Source organism: Mustela nivalis (genome assembly GCF_964662115.1).
Source record: "Mustela nivalis genome assembly, chromosome: 1".
Lineage (NCBI taxonomy): Eukaryota > Metazoa > Chordata > Mammalia > Carnivora > Mustelidae > Mustela > Mustela nivalis.
This window is the reverse complement of record NC_139020.1, coordinates 214,638,381-214,654,600: the sequence shown is the minus strand read 5'-3', so window position 1 is coordinate 214,654,600 and position 16,220 is coordinate 214,638,381. Positions and strand designations below refer to the sequence as shown.

Genomic DNA, 16,220 nt, shown 5'->3' with positions numbered 1-16,220 from the left:
TGCTGTCACCGGAGGCCGCGCCCCACCCTGCCTCCCAACCTCCCTGCCTGGCCTCGGGCTGCAAGGAGTGGCTTTGCAGCCAGACCCGGGCCCAGAGGATCCGTCTCCCCGAGCCAGTCGCCCTCTCCCTAGAATGTCCGTTTTCCCGCTCAGGCAGTGGGGTGGGCAGGGTTCTTCACCGAGATGCCCCCAAGTGGACCTCAGCTCTTTTGAGGACCGGCAAAGACGGAGTTCCCCAGGGCTCCCCACCAACCCGCCCTTTGCCAGCTTGGCTTCTGAGCCGCGGGGCCCTGCCCACGCAGGCAAGCAGGAGGCACCTTCTGCTCTCCCCACCCCGCGCCCGGCTCCTTGCTGCCCACTGTGATGGCTCCCTGATGGGGACCCAGGGGACGAGGAGTGGACTGCTCCTCTGGTCACTAGGTCAGCGCATGGCCCGATCCTCCTGGAAGCCTGCTGAGGGGTGTCTAGCCCCGACCACGGGGAGAGGGTTACCAATCCAGCTCTGCCTTCCCGCCCGCAGCAGCTCAGGGGAAGGCCCCTCAAGGCCACCGAGGCACACAGACTTCACTGAGCACCTACTGTGTGCAAGGACAGCGGTGAAGCAGCTCACCAGGCTGGGGGAGGCGGCCCCGGGAGGGTAGAGGGCCTTTCAATGGGGACACTCAGAGGCAGTAGCCCAGGCCCGCCGCAGATGGGGCTGCGGGTCCGCAAGGCCCTCGCGGATGAGGCGATCACCATGAGGAGGAGGACGAAGCCCCAGATGCGAGGGTAAGAGACAGTCAGGGGGTCAGAGTGGAGACAGGCCGAGGAATGGGGCCATGGGAGGTGGGAGAGCCACAGCTGGCTGCCTGGGGCGGGGGGGGGGGGGGTGGGGCGGGCAGCGAAGAGGTGGCAGGCGGAGGCGGGGGGGGGGGGGGGGTGAGGAGCCCCGGGCAGCTCCCTGCTGTTGGGGAGCAGAGCACAGAGGACCTCCATGGGGGGTGGCCTTGGGCCGGTGTGGTAGGAGGCAGCTGGTGGCCGGAGCTGTGGAAGGGCGGCAGGAGGCCCGGGGCATGCCCGCAGGTCGCTCCTGGGGGGTCTGCGGTGAGCTGTCTGTGGGCCCGCAGGGAGAGGCGGGGAGCGCAGGGGCCGTGTCCGGGGGAGAGAGACGGGTGGGTGTCCTGACACACGGGGGTGTTCAGAGTGTGGTGTGAGTGTGGAGGGAGTGGACACCGAGTACCAGGGGCGGGGATGGGGGTGCAGTGCGTGGGGTCCCAGAGGCCTAGGGAGGTTGGGCTTCAGGGAGGAGGGAGAGCGGGCCAGTGGTCAGCATTGACAGAGGCAGTCTGGGACCCTGAGGAGGCTAAGCCTGGTTGGACAGGGACTGAGAAAGGGCAGGAGGAGCGAGGGTGGAGGCTGCAAGGACAGGCATCCGCTGCTGAGCACCAGCCGTGTACTGGCCAGCGCACCTGGGCCTGGGGGCATCCGAAGAGATCAGGCTTGGCTCAGGGGCGCCACCAAGTGGACAGTCTCCTTCCCTCCGCTGCGCCTCACTCCCCGGGCCCCAGTCCAAAGAGCTCTCTGCGCGCAGGGTGTGCATACAGCCGGTGCCGCGTCCTACACAGATGCATTCAGCAGACGCTTACCTCTGCAGGGAGTGTACACAGTAGACACGGCGCCCTGCAGGGACCGCATGTAGTAGTCTGAGCCTTCCAAGGAGTGCATCCAGCAGGCGCTGTGGTCTGCAGTGTGTACAGAGTCACTGCACACTGCCAGGAGGGTATGCAGCAGGTGCTGTGGCCTGCAGGGAGTGCATACAGCAGGCACTGTACAGTGCAGTGAGTAAACTACAGCAGGCACGAGTGCTGTAGAAAGTGCATACAGCAGGCGCTGTGGCCTGCAGGGAGGGGACACAGCAGGTGCTGGGGCCTGCATGGGGTCCTCGCGCCTGTGGGGACAGAGCTTGTCGTGACGGATGGGAATGGGGGGGAAGGTCTGGTGTCCTGGGCCCTGCCGCCTCACCCCTTTGGCCTCGGGCCCCCGTCTCCTGCCCTGTCCCCTGTCCTCTGGCCGCAGCCGAGCTGGACTCAGCAGACTCGCAGAGAAGGAGGCCGAGTGCTCAGCTCGTGGACCGCGCAGGAGGGTCGCTCTGCAAATGTGGCAGCGTCTCGGCCCCGCCCCCACCCTCCTGGGCCCTGGCTTAGACCCCCGACAGGGGGTCAGTGCGGTCCCCTACCCTAAGCTCTAGCCCGGACCGTCCCTGAGGGGACATCCGTCCACACGGTCCCTGTGGATGCGCTGTCAGCTGGGCTCCTGCCGCCTCTGTCGTCTTGCGGCCTCGGGGCTCAGGGCACACCCACGAGGAGATCCCGCGGCCTCAGCATGTCCCCCAACCCCCAACTCCCTGCGGACTCCTGTGATGTCAGGCCCTGGCCACGTGGTCCCCGAGATACTTCAGCCTCCTGAGGAGACCGGATCGGGGTGGGGGGCTCTGATGCTCCAACCCCCCACCCCAGAACCCGGGGTCTCCGGAGCTGCCCAGAGAGGAATCCTCACTCCCACTTCGTAGGGGCACTGAGGACCCCCAGGACCCGGGGGGCCTGAGAAAGTCTTCTCCCCACATCTGAACGGCCGTCCCGAGTTCCTTCATGGAGAGGGTTGTGGGGGGCGCCTGCTGGAGCTGGGGACACTCCAGGCAGGACCCGGAGGAGGAGGAGAGGGTGTGAGGGAGAGGGGGGCAGGGGCACAGCACGAGCAAAGGCCCGGTGGCTGGAGGCCCAGGTGAGGACGGGGCGGGGCGGGGGCGGAGGGAGAAAGGGAGGCAGCTTGGAGGCCGACGGGGGGAAGCTGGGGGCGCTCCCTGCACACGGCAGGTCATCTCAGGTACACGGTGCGGTGGAAACGTCAAGAAAGTTCGGCGTGACACGGTGCCATTTACAGAGAGACGGAGGTGTGTTCTGTAAAATCGGGCGGGAAGTGGAGGGGACAGCCCTCATGTTCCCCACAAGGGTCCTGGGGTGACTGACTGACTGCCTTATAGGTTCTTTGTGAATTTTTTTTTCTTTTTTTAAAGATTTTATTTATTTATCTGACAGACAGAGATCACAAGCAGGCAGAGAGTCAGGCAGAGAGGAGGGGCTCGATTCCAGGACCCTGAGACCATGACCTGAGCCGAAGGGAGACGCTTAACCCACTGAGCCCCCCCAGGCGCCCCTGAACTCCGCGTTTTATATGGATTTTACCGTGTGTGGTTTTAGCTAATTTCCCTGTTTCTGTTCCAGGATCTCCCATGACACTGAGCTATTTTTCTCACAATTGGTAAAAAGACCCAGGCAGATGAAACGCAGATTAGTCCCATGGAAATCTGGCCGGGGTGATGCTGGCGCTGCCCTGTGCACACAGCCAGCGCCAGTTGGTGTCCCTGGAGAGGAGTCAGAGTAGGGGCCCCGCCTGGAGCGGCGGCACCCACTCAGGACGCTGAGGAGGTCCCCTATGAGGCCACCCAGCAAGTCAGCACCTATGGGAAACACAGCCAGGACAAGCCCAGACCTGCGTCTGCATGTGGCGTACCCAGTCTGGTGGGATGGAAACCAGCAGACCTGCTGGGGAACGACATAATTTCAGGTTGTGAGGGGCAGCAGAGGCAATCGCAGGGCGGAGGTGGCCTCCTGGACAGAGATGGCCCTTGCCTAGGCCCTTGAAGAGGAAAAAGGGAGGCTGGCAGGAGACTCGGGGATGCAGAGCATCATGAGCAGAGAGAAGGGCATGTGCAAAGGCCCTGAGGTTGGTATGGGTTCTTGGACCAGCAGAGAGGCCAGGGTGGCTGGACTGGGGTGAGTGAGGGGGTGAGAGTGGACGGCCATGGGAGCGAATCTGCATTCATTTGTTTGAATGGGATTTGGTTCTGGAAGTCTTGAACTTCCTGCCCCTGGGTCCGCAGCTCCCAGCCACCCCCTGGTTGTTTGAGTCTCCAAGGGCCCAAGCACTCGGTGTCCCCTGACCTGGCCAGGGGGTTGATGCTCCCCTTATCCTCCTCTTGGGTAGACAGTCCTGAGGAATGTTATGCACCGTTGCTTAGGGACCCAAAGGGGCTCCCCGGGCCCACCCTGCCCCATGCCCCTTCCTTCCCAGCCCTCACTCCTGCTCTGCACCAAACCCTTGCTTCAGGCTCTGTTTTTGGCAGAGCTCAGAGGGAGATATGGGTGGAGAGACGAGCCTCCCACTTCAGTGTCCTGCTGGTCTGCACCATGTCACCAAAAGGGAGTGAAGATAAGGGACATGTCCTGAGACCCACGCCGCTGGCCCTGGGCGCAGCGGGAGAAGGAAGAACAGCCACAAAGGGTGCTGACGAGGTAGAAGGCAGGGCAGGGAGGAGCCCGCAGAGCGGCGTTGGGAAGGACAGCAGAGGACAGCACTTCTGGAAGGAGCCAGCAAGCACACAGGGCTGGGAGAGGCAAGGGCCAAGGTTGGTCCTGGGGTGATGGGGAGACACGACTAGCCGCCCCCGCCATGCTGAGCTGGTCTGGAAGCAGCGCGTGGCGGCAGTCACGGGGTTTCCGGAGTGTGGTGGCTGCTGCGCTCCCAGCTGTCCCCGGGGAGCTGCCAGGTGGGGGGACAGGTCACCAACGCAGGTATGGAGGAGTCCGCGCCGTTCCAGAGGCCGGGAGGCCGGGAAGGGGCTCAGAGCCTCCGGCTCCCGCTCCACGTCCTTCCCAAAGGGGCGACTGTGCCACCCGCATGCCCACAGGCGAGCCCCAGGGAGGCCTCCTGGAGTGTCCCCGCTGGGGCCGGGCTCAGCAGCCACTTCCCCACCTGCACAGGTATTTTGAGAGAAGCTTCCCAGCATTTCTCCCAGGAAATGTGCTGAGTCTGGGGAGTTACCTCAGGTCAGTGAAGGGAGAGACGGAGGGAAAGCGAGCCTGTGGCCCGTAGCCTGGGGCTCGGGCGGGGCTCCGGGCGGCACGCGGTGGGTGGCCAGGCCAGGTGCCAGCCCAAGAGACCACCCCGCCTCTGGAACCCGGGCACAGGTCGGCCCGGGAGCGTCCGGCAGCTCGCCGATCCCCTCGGCCATACCACCGCCCTTCGCCGGCCGGGCAAACGGCCTCAGTTTACCCATCCGGAAAATTGGAGGAATTGTTACACTCCTAGCGCAGTGATTTCTTTTGCGGGAGGACGGGGAAGCTGATGTGGCCGCTGTCCGTTGTCGTTCTAGTAAGCACAGCACAAATTCACCACCTCAGCCGTCTCAGAGCGCGCGGCTCAGCAGCGGGAAGCACACTTGCCTGGTCCTGCCACCACGCCCACCCTCCGTCTCCAGAACCTTCCATCTCCCCACACGGAGACTCTGTCCCCACGAAGCTCGGACTCCCCGTCCCTGCCCCAGCCCCGGCTCCCACCCCCTCCTCTCCTGTCCATGTGGACGGCACTCCTCTGGGGCCCTCCTGGGAGTGGGGTCCTGCGGCACGGGTCCTTCTGGGTCTGGCTGCTCTCCCTGAGCCCCGTGTCCGCCGGGTCCCTCCGCGTCATGGCAGGGTCAGGGTCCCTCCCTTCCTGAGGCTGGACCGTGTTCCCGCGTGGGGACGGACCGCGCCGTGTGATGTGCCGTTGTATGTCAGTGCGCACTGGGGGTGTCCGTCCGCTTTCTGGCTGTTGTGAATTATGCTGCTGTGGACATTGTGTTTTTTGTTCTATTGGTAGTTGTTTTCCATTCTAGAGTGGTTAGGGAGAGGGTCCTCGCCAAGGGGCAGCCTGACAACAGGACGTCTCCCTGGCCCTGTGGTAGAGGCTCAGCCAGGAAAACACAACGGGCGGCCGGGACAGTGGGCAGAGCAGGGGTCTGTGCTGCTGACAGGCTGGCTGTGAGGCCCCCAGCCAGGACCTTATAGGGGTCCCCTGGGCTCCGCCACCTGCCCCTGTCAGAGCTCCCAGAGCCCTGGGAAGAAGGGTCCAGAAGCCCGGGGGGTGGTATGGGGGTGTGGACAGTGGCTCTGGACTCCGGGTGGGACTCAGCCACTTGCAGTCCAGCGACCCCCAGCTTCAATACGCCTTCCTGCGTCTCAGTTTTCCCATCTGTAAAGTGGAACAGCACCCACCCAGGGAGAGGCTGCTGCTCACCTCTGGAGGCCACCCAGACGCACGGCTGTGGTTCAGTCCGGTGATCTCCTGGCAGTCATTCCGGGGGGGCCAGAAGTGTCCGTCTTGGGCGTGCAGGGCCCGGTGCAGGTCCCACACGCTGACAAGGATGCCTGAGTTAACGCACAGAGGGAGGGTGCAACTGAGAGCCAGCAGACAGCGGGGTGACGGTGATGTGATGGCCCAGGCCTGTGACCCCCCCCCACCTCTTGCCACACAGCTCCTGGTCTCCGTTAGCAGGGAACTTGGGCTCCCGGCTGCAGCCAGCTGCCCCCACGGGTGCCCCAGAATCCCCGACCCTGTTGCTGAGGCTGGTCCCCAACAAAGGTACCAGAGTCTTGCTCTCTGCCCTGCCCTGGGGGCCCCGAGAGGCCCCCATGCCCTGGGTGCTCCTGCTTGGCACACCAGCTGGACATGTGACCACTCAGAAGGTGTTTCCCGTCCCTGGCAGCATGACCGGGCCAGATTCTGAAATCTGGTCTCTGGAAAATTCCAAGGCCTGATTCCAGCCACAGGGAGCCCGGCTAACCCCCTCCACTCCTCATGTTATGTAACATTCGGGGATTAATACTGTGACACCCAGAAGCCGCTGCTGGGATTCAGATCGAGCGCGGACCCTTCCTGGCTGCGGAAGCCACAGTCTCCCTCGGCCTCAGTGTGCTCACCTGTGAAATGGGGACGAGGCTAGTCCCTGTGTCCCAGAACTGATGTCAGGGTGGCATGAGAACACCAGCAGCCGGGAACTGAGTCTGGGCTGTGGCTCCCGCGAGGGTCCAGGACAGCCCGCCAGTCCTTTCATCCCACCGCCCCTCCTTGGCCATCCAGGCCAGAGATCACACAATCACCTCCGTCCTGCGGTCCCCAGATTCTGCTACTTCCCGCGGCCCAGCGCCTGCATACATGACACCCCCAAGCCCCAGCCGCGCCCCTCCTCGCCCCCTGCGCCGGGCCTCACTCCCTTCCCGAGCAGCCCGGGCGCTAGAGGTTCCGGTCTTCTTTCTCTGTCCTCTGGATCCGGCCACGACTCCCCAGTGCCACGAGAGCCCTGTCAGGCCCCCGCCCCTACTCGCCTCTCCCTCGGAGGCCTCTGAGAGAAGGAGACAAGCTCTCTGACCTAAGTTTCCCTCTCTGGGAAATGGGCACGTTGACACTTCACAGCAGGGCAGGGGGCGCAGGATCCGAAGAGCGAGCCGGACCGGGCGCGCCGCGTTGGCGCAGGGCGGGCGCGCGGCTGGGCGAGCTCCGCTGTCACTGGAACACCTGCCCGCCGGGTGTCCCTGCCCGCCCACGCCCGCCGCCCGCCGGCCCCGCACACCTGCCCCCTCCAGCGCCGGGCCCCGCCCCCAGCGCCGGGCCCCGCCCCGCCCCCTCAGCCAATAAGACGCGCCCCAGCGGCGCGCAACCCCCAGAGCCGCGGCGCGGGGGTCGGCCAGAGGCTGCGCCAGTCCCGGCGCCGAGCGCCCGCGGGGTCCCCGGCGGCATGGAGCACGGGCCGCGGCGGCGGCGCACTTGCCGTCCGCCGGTCTCCGCCTTCCTGCGCGACCCGAGCTCGGGGCGCGTCTACAGGCGCGGGAAGCTGATCGGCGAGGTGCGGACCCGGCTCCGCGAGTCCGCGGGAGGGTCTCCGGCGGCGGGGAGGGGCGTGCGCGCGCGATCTCGAGCCCCGGCGAGCAGTGTGCGCCCCGAGGCTGGACTTCTGCGAGCCCGTGGGTGTGTGTCGGCGCCACTCTGGGGTCTGGTGCCCGCTGGCGCGGTCGGGCGCCCGGGTCTGTGTAGTGCCCGTCGCACAGTGTACCTTGTGCGGCGGGAGCCGGTCTTCGGCGCCCTGCGCTGTGCCCATGGGTTGTGCGTCCAGGGGTGCGGGCGCGCACTCGCGTGTTACAGGTATCCGACCTTTGTAGAAACTCCGTCGGGCTGTCTCCAGGTCCGTATCGGAACGCGCTCTCCGTCTCCGCGCTTTCCGGGTCCGGGAGTGGAACTGCGTCGTGTGTCCACGCACTGGCTGTATTGTGGTCCGGCGGCTGGATGTATCCGGAGATGGATACGTCTGTGCGTGTGCCTGCGTCTTCCCTGTGTTCATGCGGTCATGACTGCGGGTGTGAGGGTGTGAGCTGTGTGTCCGTGCATCTCGTGTGTGTGTGTATGACGAGGCCTGGCTACCTGTCTGCACCCCTGTGCCCACGCGGCGGCTGAGCGGGCGCATCCCCCTCCACGCAGGGCGCCTTCAGCCGCTGCTACAAGCTGGTGGACATGTCCACCAGTGCCGTGTTTGCCCTCAAGGTGGTGCCTCGCGCCGGGGGTGCGGCCGGGCGACTGCGTCCCCACGGCAAGGTAGGCCCAGTCCTTCCATGCCCCGGGGGCTCCACACTTCGCAGGGGGTCTCCCGAGAGGTCCCTGCCCTGGGGGATGGGGTTATGCCCTGGGCCGGAGTACGATGGGGCGTGGACACGTGGGGCCGTGGCTGCAGGTGGAACGCGAGATCGCCCTGCACAGCCGCCTGAAACACCGCAACATCGTGGCCCTCCACGGACACTTCGCTGACCGAGAGCACGTGTACCTGGTGCTGGAGTACTGTGGCTGCCAGGTGCCCCAGGGGCTGGGCGGAGAGGGAGCCCCCCCCAGGGTCTTCTGTGCTCACGGGACAGCCCCCCCCCCCCCCCCCCCGTCTGCTGTGCTTATCTGTGGCCGCCCCTATGTGTCTCCGTACTTACCTGTCCCCGCCCGGTCCGCACCAGGCCCATCTGTGCTCATCATACACACCCGTGCCCATCTCCTCTTCGCCTGTGGCCATGGGGACCACCTTGCCCCCCCCTGAGCCCACCTTAGCCCTCCTGAGCACACGGGGGGTCACCTGCGCCCGGCATGTACCCACTGTGGGTTCCTCTCGGAGACTCCGGGCCGGATCAGACTCCCCCGCGGCCGCCTGGGCCCGCCTCCTGTACTTCTGCGGGGCTCATCCGAGCTCACCTGTGTTACCTGTGTCCCTGGCGCTGCCGCGGCCGCCCGCGGGCACCCGCAGTCGCTGGCGCACGTCCTGGAGGCGCGGCGGACTCTGACGGAGCCGGAGGTGCGCTACTACCTGCGGGGCCTGGTCAGCGGCCTGCGCTACCTGCACCAGCGGCGGATCGTGCACCGCGACCTGAAGCCCAGTGAGCGGGGTCGAGCGCAGCGGGGAGGCCGGGGGCGGGGCCGGGGAGCTGGGGGCGGGGCTTCCGCCCTCACCGACTGCGGGCCGGCCTCCTCCTGCAGGTAACTTCTTCCTGAACAAGAACATGGTGGTAAAGATTGGAGACCTGGGGCTGGCTGCCAGGGTGGGGCCGGGGGGCCACTGCCACCGGTAAGTGAGAGGCTCTGGACGGTCCCTCTGCGGAGGCACCAGTGGGACCCGCTTGGCATGGGGGCCCCAGCCTTCCTGAGCCAGCCATTATCCCCTCGCAGAGTGCTCTGCGGGACCCCAAACTTTCTGGCCCCAGAGGTCATCGCCAGGAATGGGCACTCCTGCCAGTCAGACATCTGGGCTCTTGGCTGCGTCATGTGAGTGGGTGTGGGGAGCCCCTGGGCCTGGGGAGAGGGGCAGGAGCACCCCGGCAGGGCCAGGTACTGACAGGTGGAAGCTTAGGGACAGGAGGCCGGATGGGGGACAGGCAGGTGTGAGCCTAGGACAGATGCGGACAGGTGTGTGCAGCTGTAGGGCGGGTATGGGAAGGTGGACGCAGAGCCTGTCCAGAGGCGGGGAGTTCGGGCAGGGATGGCCAGGTGTGCACAGGTCGGGGTGCGCCAACCTCGGACCCACAGATCAGATCCAAGCCGGCACTCAGCTTCCTGCCTCCCCCGCCCCCGGGGTCAGGTACACAGTGCTGACCGGTACCCCTCCCTTCACGGGGGCTCCTCTGTCGGAGATGTACCAGAACATCCGGGACGGCCACTACCCCGAGCCGGCCCACCTGTCACCCAATGCCCGCCGCCTCATCGCCCGCCTGCTGGCGCCCGACCCGGCCGAGCGGCCCAGTCTGGACCACCTGCTCCAGGACGACTTCTTCACACAAGTGTGTGCTGTTCCCCAGCGGGGCCCGCCGGGCGTCGGGGGTGGGGTGGGGGTGGGCGGCGAGGCCCGGGAGCCGGGCGGCCCGCACAGACCCCCGGCACCCCGCTCCTTAGGGCTTCACTCCGGACCGGCTGCCAGCCCACTCCTGCCACAGCGCACCCCTCTTCACCGCGCCCCAGCCTCTGGGCCGGCTCTTCCGGAAGGTGGGCCGCCTGCTGCTGACCCAGTGCCGGCCGCCCCGTGAGTAGCGCCCCTGCCCGCCCCTCCCCTGCCCCCGCCTGCTGGGCTGGCTCGCATCTCACACACCTGTCCTGCCGCCCACCTGCTCTGCTCCTCCGCACCTGCTGCGGTATGGGCGTGGGAGGCAGATGCCTTCTGCTGCGTGGGCCCAGGCTCTGCCCCCCAAAACCCCACATGCTTCCCTCAGGCCCCTTCACCCCCAGCGAGGCGTCAGGTCCGGTAGCAGGTGCTTCAGATCCCGACTCCGTGGGGTGCGGCCGCGAGGTGAGCATACACGTGGGGAGGCAGGCGACCTGGGCAGAGGGAGAAGTTGGGGGACGCGGTCTTCAGCTGAGCAGCGGGGAGACCCTCACCCGCCTTAGGCCTCTCCTGGGGGCCAGGGCCTGCTTCCCCTCACCCCGGCTGCTGCTTCCCCAGGCCTCCCTGTTGGACAGAGGGGCTCTCCACCCCGAGGTCCCCGTCCACCTACTCACCCAAGGGACCCTCAGGAGTGACCCAGCAGGTGAGCGGACACTCCATCCCAGGCCCTTCCCGGGCCGCGGGTGCTGGCGGGGAGTGAGAGTGCGGAGGTCAGGGCAACCAGTGGGCCTTACCCGGGCTGGAACCCCTCTCCGGGCTTCAACTTTCCCACCTGTGAAATGGGGGCATTGGCCAGAACGCTTCCGGGTTTTAAATAAGATGTTCCCAGACTCTGTAGCTTGGGGCAGAGCTGGTGGGAGGGGCCCTCACGGTGGGCGACAGACAGGTCTGCCCCTGCAGAAATCTGTCTCCTCAGGGCCAAAAGGGAGGCAGAAGCAGGAGGTCGAGGTGGCCATCAGAAACCTGTCCCTCTGCCTGGACCGTGGCCTCCCAGGTAGGAACCCAGCCCGGCCCATAGGGGCCACCTGTCCCTTAACATCCCAAGAAAAGTGCCCAGCTCTGCCCAGGGGCCCCTGGGTATTTCGGGGGCTCCCCTGGGGGGTAGAGCTCAGGGAGGCTTCAGGCACAGGGACACCCATCCTGCATCCCAGGGTCCGGGAACCCCCAGCCCCCCATGTCTTGCCCCTCCTGGGTCACTGTCCCAGGAGCCTTTCCTTTTTTTTTTTTTTTAATTTTATGTTTTAATGTTTTAATTTTATTTTCTTTTTTTTTTTTAAAGATTTTATTTATTTATTTGAAAGACGAAGATCACAAGTAGGCAGAGAGGCAGGCAGAGAGAGAGAGAGAGGGAAGCAGGCTTCCTGCGGAGCAGGGAGCCCGATGCGGGGCTCGATCCCAGGACCCTGAGATCATGACCCGAGCCAAAGGCAGCAGCCCAAACCACTGAGCCACCCAGGCGCCCCCTTTTTTTTTTTTTTTTTTAAGATTTTATTTATTTATTTGACAGGCAGAGATCACAAGTGGGCAGAGAGGCAGGCAGAGAGAGAGGAGGAAGCAGGCTCCCTGCCGAGCAAAGAGTCCGATTCGGGGCTCGATCCCAGGACCCCGGGATCATGACCTGAGCCGAAGGCAGCGGCTTAACCCCCTGAGCCCCCCAGGCGCCCCGAGCCTCTCCTTTCTTGTAGGACCCAGGTTCTTCTTACTCTTCTGTTCTTGTAGCACAGGAAGACCCTGGACACTGAGGCTCTTTCCTCAGCTGGAACCAATGCTGAATTACTCAGAAATCTTAAAGAAACAGTGAAAGACACTGGAGATTTACAGCGAAGGCAGCCTGAGAGTTCTGCCTGCCGCTCCCGCAGCTTCCCTGGCCGCTGGGTTGCCGGTTTTTTCCGCCAGTGCTCCTTTTGCTCTCCCAGGATCCGACCCAGGATTCCAGAGGCCACTGATCGATTTGCTTTTAACACACTTTTTTTTTTTTTAATGCAATCCCACAAAGCCTGCGGGGTTGGAGCGTTCCCCATGGTTCCGAAGGGCTCCTCTCCGGAGGCGGCTGGGACTCCCCAGCCCCTTGTCCCTCTCCCTGCAAGGCAAGGCTGGGCTCCCTGCCCCCTGGACTTGGCTCTCCATCCTCCGTGTCGCCACTGTTCCGTCCCCAGGCCTCCCGGACCTCTTGCTCAGTTCACTTCATTTTTATGCCCAGCCACGCAGGAACCCCCAGGGGAGCAGCGGCCCACCCTCTGGGCCCCCAAGTGGGTGGATTATTTCAGCAAGTACGGCTTCGGCTATCACCTGTCGGACGGGGGCAGCGGTGTCCTGCTTCGGGACGGCACACACATGGCCCTGCGCCCCCCAGGGGAGTAAGTCACGGGCCTCCTGCCCAGCTCCCCATCTTTCTTCAATAATTCCTCAAGTATTTGTTAAAGTAGCACCTACCGTGCACGCCCGTGGGCACTCCCTGCCTGCTGGAGGGGGAAACAGTGCTACGCCAATAACTCAGCTGATTCCAGGAGGCAGTTTTCTGGAGCAGATGGTCTGGGTGAGGGGGCAGACTCGGGGGCTGCAGGGTAAGGGCTGTGAAGGTCCTTTCTGAGGAGGTGGCATTCAGGCGAGACAGGAAGGGTGAGAAGGAGCCATCAGGAACAGCATGGGAGGCACAGGGAACAGCATGTGCAAAGCTTCGGACATGGGACCCAGCCTGGTGGGTGTGAGGAACCGAGTGACGTGGAGACACAGGGGGGATGTGAAGTCAGTGGCCCGGAAAGCTGCTGTGGCCGTTGGAACAGGAAGGATGGGTCCAGGTCACACTTTCCATGTGACCTGGTTGGCAGGAGAGACCCAGGGAGCCAGCAGGTGGGTGGTTGGACTAGTCAGGCGGGGAGTGGCCATGGCCTGGGGTGGTGGCCTCGGAGGAATGCCGGGGGTTGGAATCTGGAAGGTCGGAGCAGATACTAGGCCAGATGGGAAGGTGGCAAAGGCATGGGTTTGGGGCAGGCCGGGATCTCAGGGGGGACACGGCTCCAGGGGCCGGAGTTCTGGGGAAGGGCTGGGGCTAGAGGTAAGGACAGAGGTGGGTCAGTGCGGAGCTGGTCTCCAAACCCCCATCCCAGGGGCGTGGCTGGCGGGAAGGCGTCCTCGGGCACCACGTGGTCCCGGGTAGAGGCTGAGACATAGGCACCACCCTGTGTCCCACTCCCCAGCCGAGTGTGCTATGTGCCTGGCCGGGGGAAGCTAGAAACCTTCGCCGCCAGGGACGTGCCCAGCCCGCTGGGCGCCAAGCTGGCCGTCCTCCGGCTGTTTACCCGCTGTATGCAGCAGCGGCTGCGAGAGGTAAGGGCCTGGCAGGGCCGAGTGGGGCTGGGCAAGTGGGGACAGCCCCTGGCTGGCCGGGAGAGCCAGAGCCGCAGGGCTGGGTCTGTCTGCAGGAGGGGGCCCGGCCCACGCCCACCCTGCCCGCGGCCCCAGGCCTCTGCCTGCTGCGCTTCCTGGCCTCGGAGCGGGCTTTGCTGCTGCTGTTCAGTGACGGGACGCTGCAGGTGAGCGTGAGGCGCCTGCGTCCTTGGGGCTGTGCCGGTCCCCTCTGCGGCGGGGTCGGGGGGCATAGACAGCTGGCTTGGTGGGGCTGGGGATATGGACCTCTAAGTACAGAATATGCAAAATCAGAAAGGTTTCGGTCTTGGCAGAACATCCCCCGGGCCATCCTCATGGGGCAACCCTTCGCAGCCACCCAAATGTCATTTCGGAGGACAGTCGTGTCTAGACTGAGGTTTGCCCCGGGCAGTCTTGGTGGTCGCTGACCGAGCGCAGCCAGGCCTGACCCAGACTTCAGAAGCAGTGGTGTACAATGCTTTCCTTGTTACCCCAAAACACTATTACTCTGTTACAGTAAAAGCTCCCTCTGTCCAGATTAGAACAGGGCTAGCACCCTTGCCCTGAGCCGGACTGGGTCTCAGCTGGAGAGGACGTCCGCCGGGGAAGCTGGGTTACCCAGGCCGCAGGGTTCGGGGTGGCCCTGGGCAGAAGCCCCGTCTCAGCCCCCTTTACCCGTGGGTACAGTGGAGCCCTCGACCCTGGCTCCCTGAGCTCCTGGGGGGTGGGGCAGCGCTGAGATCCAGGTCAGGGGGTCCGCCTGCCCTGCTCCCTGGAGCGCCGGGCTGGGGGTGGGTGTGGGGGCCCCTCTCCCTGACCCCGCTGCCTCACCCCTGGCAGATAAGCGGCAGTGGCGACCGGACTCACCTGGTGCTGGGTGGCGGAGGCGACGAGCTGCGGCTCACGGTCTGGGAAGGCAGCTGGCCCGGTGCCCCTGACCCCCCGGGCGCCCTGCAGAGCCCCAGCCCTGCCCTGGCTGCCCGACCACTCCTTGTGCACGCCCTGCACATGCTGCAGAGCGTCTAGGATCCCCCAGCAAGGGGACCGGCCCCTTGGCTCCAACCCCGGAGCCCCCGGGGGCTGCCCCGGGACTGTGGGAGGTCAGGGACCTTGCCTTGGGTCGTGACTAGGCAACCCAGACTTCTGTTTGGTTTTGTTCTTTTATCATTAAAGAAAAGTGGACTGTCTCGCGGGCTGTCTGCCTCTGTGGTGGGGTCTGACACGCTTCGGGGAGGCGACCCTTCGGACCGGCAGGCTCTGAGCCCACTGCCGCTCGTGGCAGACAGATGGGCCAGATCTCGGCCAGCGCCCAGGTACCCCAATGTCTGCGGGGCTGGAGAGAGACCCTGCTTCAGAGAGAGAAACCGAAGAATTTGCAGGCCTGAGGCTACATTTCACAAAGCACGTTTCCTTTGTAATCAGAGAAAAAGGCAACAAAGATGCAAACAGTTTTGGGAGAAGCGGGGTATCCGGTGCCCGCGCAGGGCCTCACACACAGTGTGACCATGACTGTCCCTGTCATTGTCCCTCTGCTGGGGCCCACGCCCTGTCCGTCACACGGCGGGGGAGAGGGGAGGCGCTCCGACAGAGCTGCAGTACCACGTGATGCCTGTCGCCGCCCCGCTGAGGACCGCACGTCCCGTGGGTGCACCTGCGGCGGGCGGGGGGCGGGCAGCTGGCGGTGGGATGTGACCACCTTGGGCCAGAATGAGAACTTGCGCGCTGGATGCCCTCCAAACAGGGCTTTTCCTCTTCGCCGACTTACTATCAATTCCAAAAGTAAAGCGTGGACGAGCTTTATTTGCAACAAACCGTACGTGGACAGAGCCACAACCTTCGTGGGGAGGTCACAGGGTCACTGGGCTCTGTTACTCATGCTTGTGTTCCCCTGGAAAGCGAGGACCCTGTCAGTGTGACCTTGCTTTTCCCCTCAGCCTGCGTGTGTTTCCGCGCCGGTGTGTAAAGGTCGGCCTCTGGGCTTCCAGGGCAAGGACGGCGTGAAGGTCACGGCCGGGCAGCGGGCCGAGGGCGCCGGGGCGTGGGCCAGGGAGGTCGCAGGCTTTGGTGTGGCCTGACAGGGGACGAGAGATTGTTTTGTGTAGAAGAGGCAGGAACTCTTGGAGCCCTTGGAGAATGTGCGAGGAAGGGGTGTGGGCGGGAGAGGGGCCGCGGGGGGCGGGAGCGAACGCTGCGCCGCTCTGGTCTTCCTGTCCTTCTGCTGTAGTCGTGGTCATCATTACTGATGTGTGATTCACACAGCACGCAGTTGCCGGCTTTAGACTGCACGACCTGGGGCACTGAGTGTATTCACAATGCTGTGCAACCATCACTCTAGTTCCAGAACATTCCATCACCCCCAGAAAACCCTGTCCCTGGCAGCCATCCCCTTCCCCTCCCCCACCCCCACGAGCCCCTTCCCGTCTGGGGAGGAGCCTGGTCTGGGCGTGCCACACGCGTGGACTCACACCCTGTGTGGCCTCCTGTATCTGGCTCCCTCCCCGCATGTCGTGGGCTCTGGTCTGTCCCCTGGGCAGTGGGTGGGGGCACCTCACTCCAGCTGGGGCCGGGCATGCTCCCGTGTGCGGGCGGACACGTTGTG

General features: G+C 64.9%; 1 protein-coding gene across 5 annotated transcripts; it reads left to right on the top strand.

Annotated features, from left to right (window-relative positions):
* Positions 1 to 750: 750 nt before the first annotated feature.
* On the top strand, positions 751 to 14,808 carry PLK5 (polo like kinase 5 (inactive)). Of its 5 annotated transcripts, none has more exons than XM_082736997.1 (15): positions 751 to 768; positions 8,329 to 8,442; positions 8,579 to 8,695; positions 9,131 to 9,260; positions 9,361 to 9,448; positions 9,550 to 9,645; positions 9,959 to 10,157; positions 10,270 to 10,396; positions 10,584 to 10,660; positions 10,814 to 10,898; positions 11,172 to 11,249; positions 12,456 to 12,612; positions 13,453 to 13,582; positions 13,678 to 13,788; positions 14,462 to 14,808. In XM_082736997.1, exons 2-15 carry the CDS (start codon positions 8,362 to 8,364, stop codon positions 14,645 to 14,647), a joined length of 1,662 nt encoding a protein of 553 aa, XP_082593123.1. In that variant the 5' UTR covers positions 751 to 768; positions 8,329 to 8,361; the 3' UTR covers positions 14,648 to 14,808. The 5 variants fall into 5 exon arrangements, with proteins under 5 accessions (XP_082593123.1, XP_082593121.1, XP_082593120.1 ...); XM_082736994.1 differs by lacking the exon at positions 751 to 768 and adding an exon at positions 7,559 to 7,699 and having other exon boundaries at positions 8,392 to 8,442; XM_082736993.1 differs by lacking the exon at positions 751 to 768 and adding an exon at positions 7,559 to 7,699.
* The last annotated feature ends 1,412 nt before the right edge of the window (positions 14,809 to 16,220 follow it).

Coding starts and splice junctions, on each gene's coding strand:
- PLK5 (XM_082736993.1), top strand. CDS start 7,592: ATGGAGCACGGGCCGCGGCGGCGGCGCACTTGCCGTCCGCCGGTCTCC. Junction 10,661..10,813: donor CCGTGGGGTGCGGCCGCGAG/GTGAGCATACAC, acceptor CTGCTTCCCCAG/GCCTCCCTGTTGGACAGAGG. Junction 11,250..12,455: donor CCTGGACCGTGGCCTCCCAG/GTAGGAACCCAG, acceptor TTTTATGCCCAG/CCACGCAGGAACCCCCAGGG.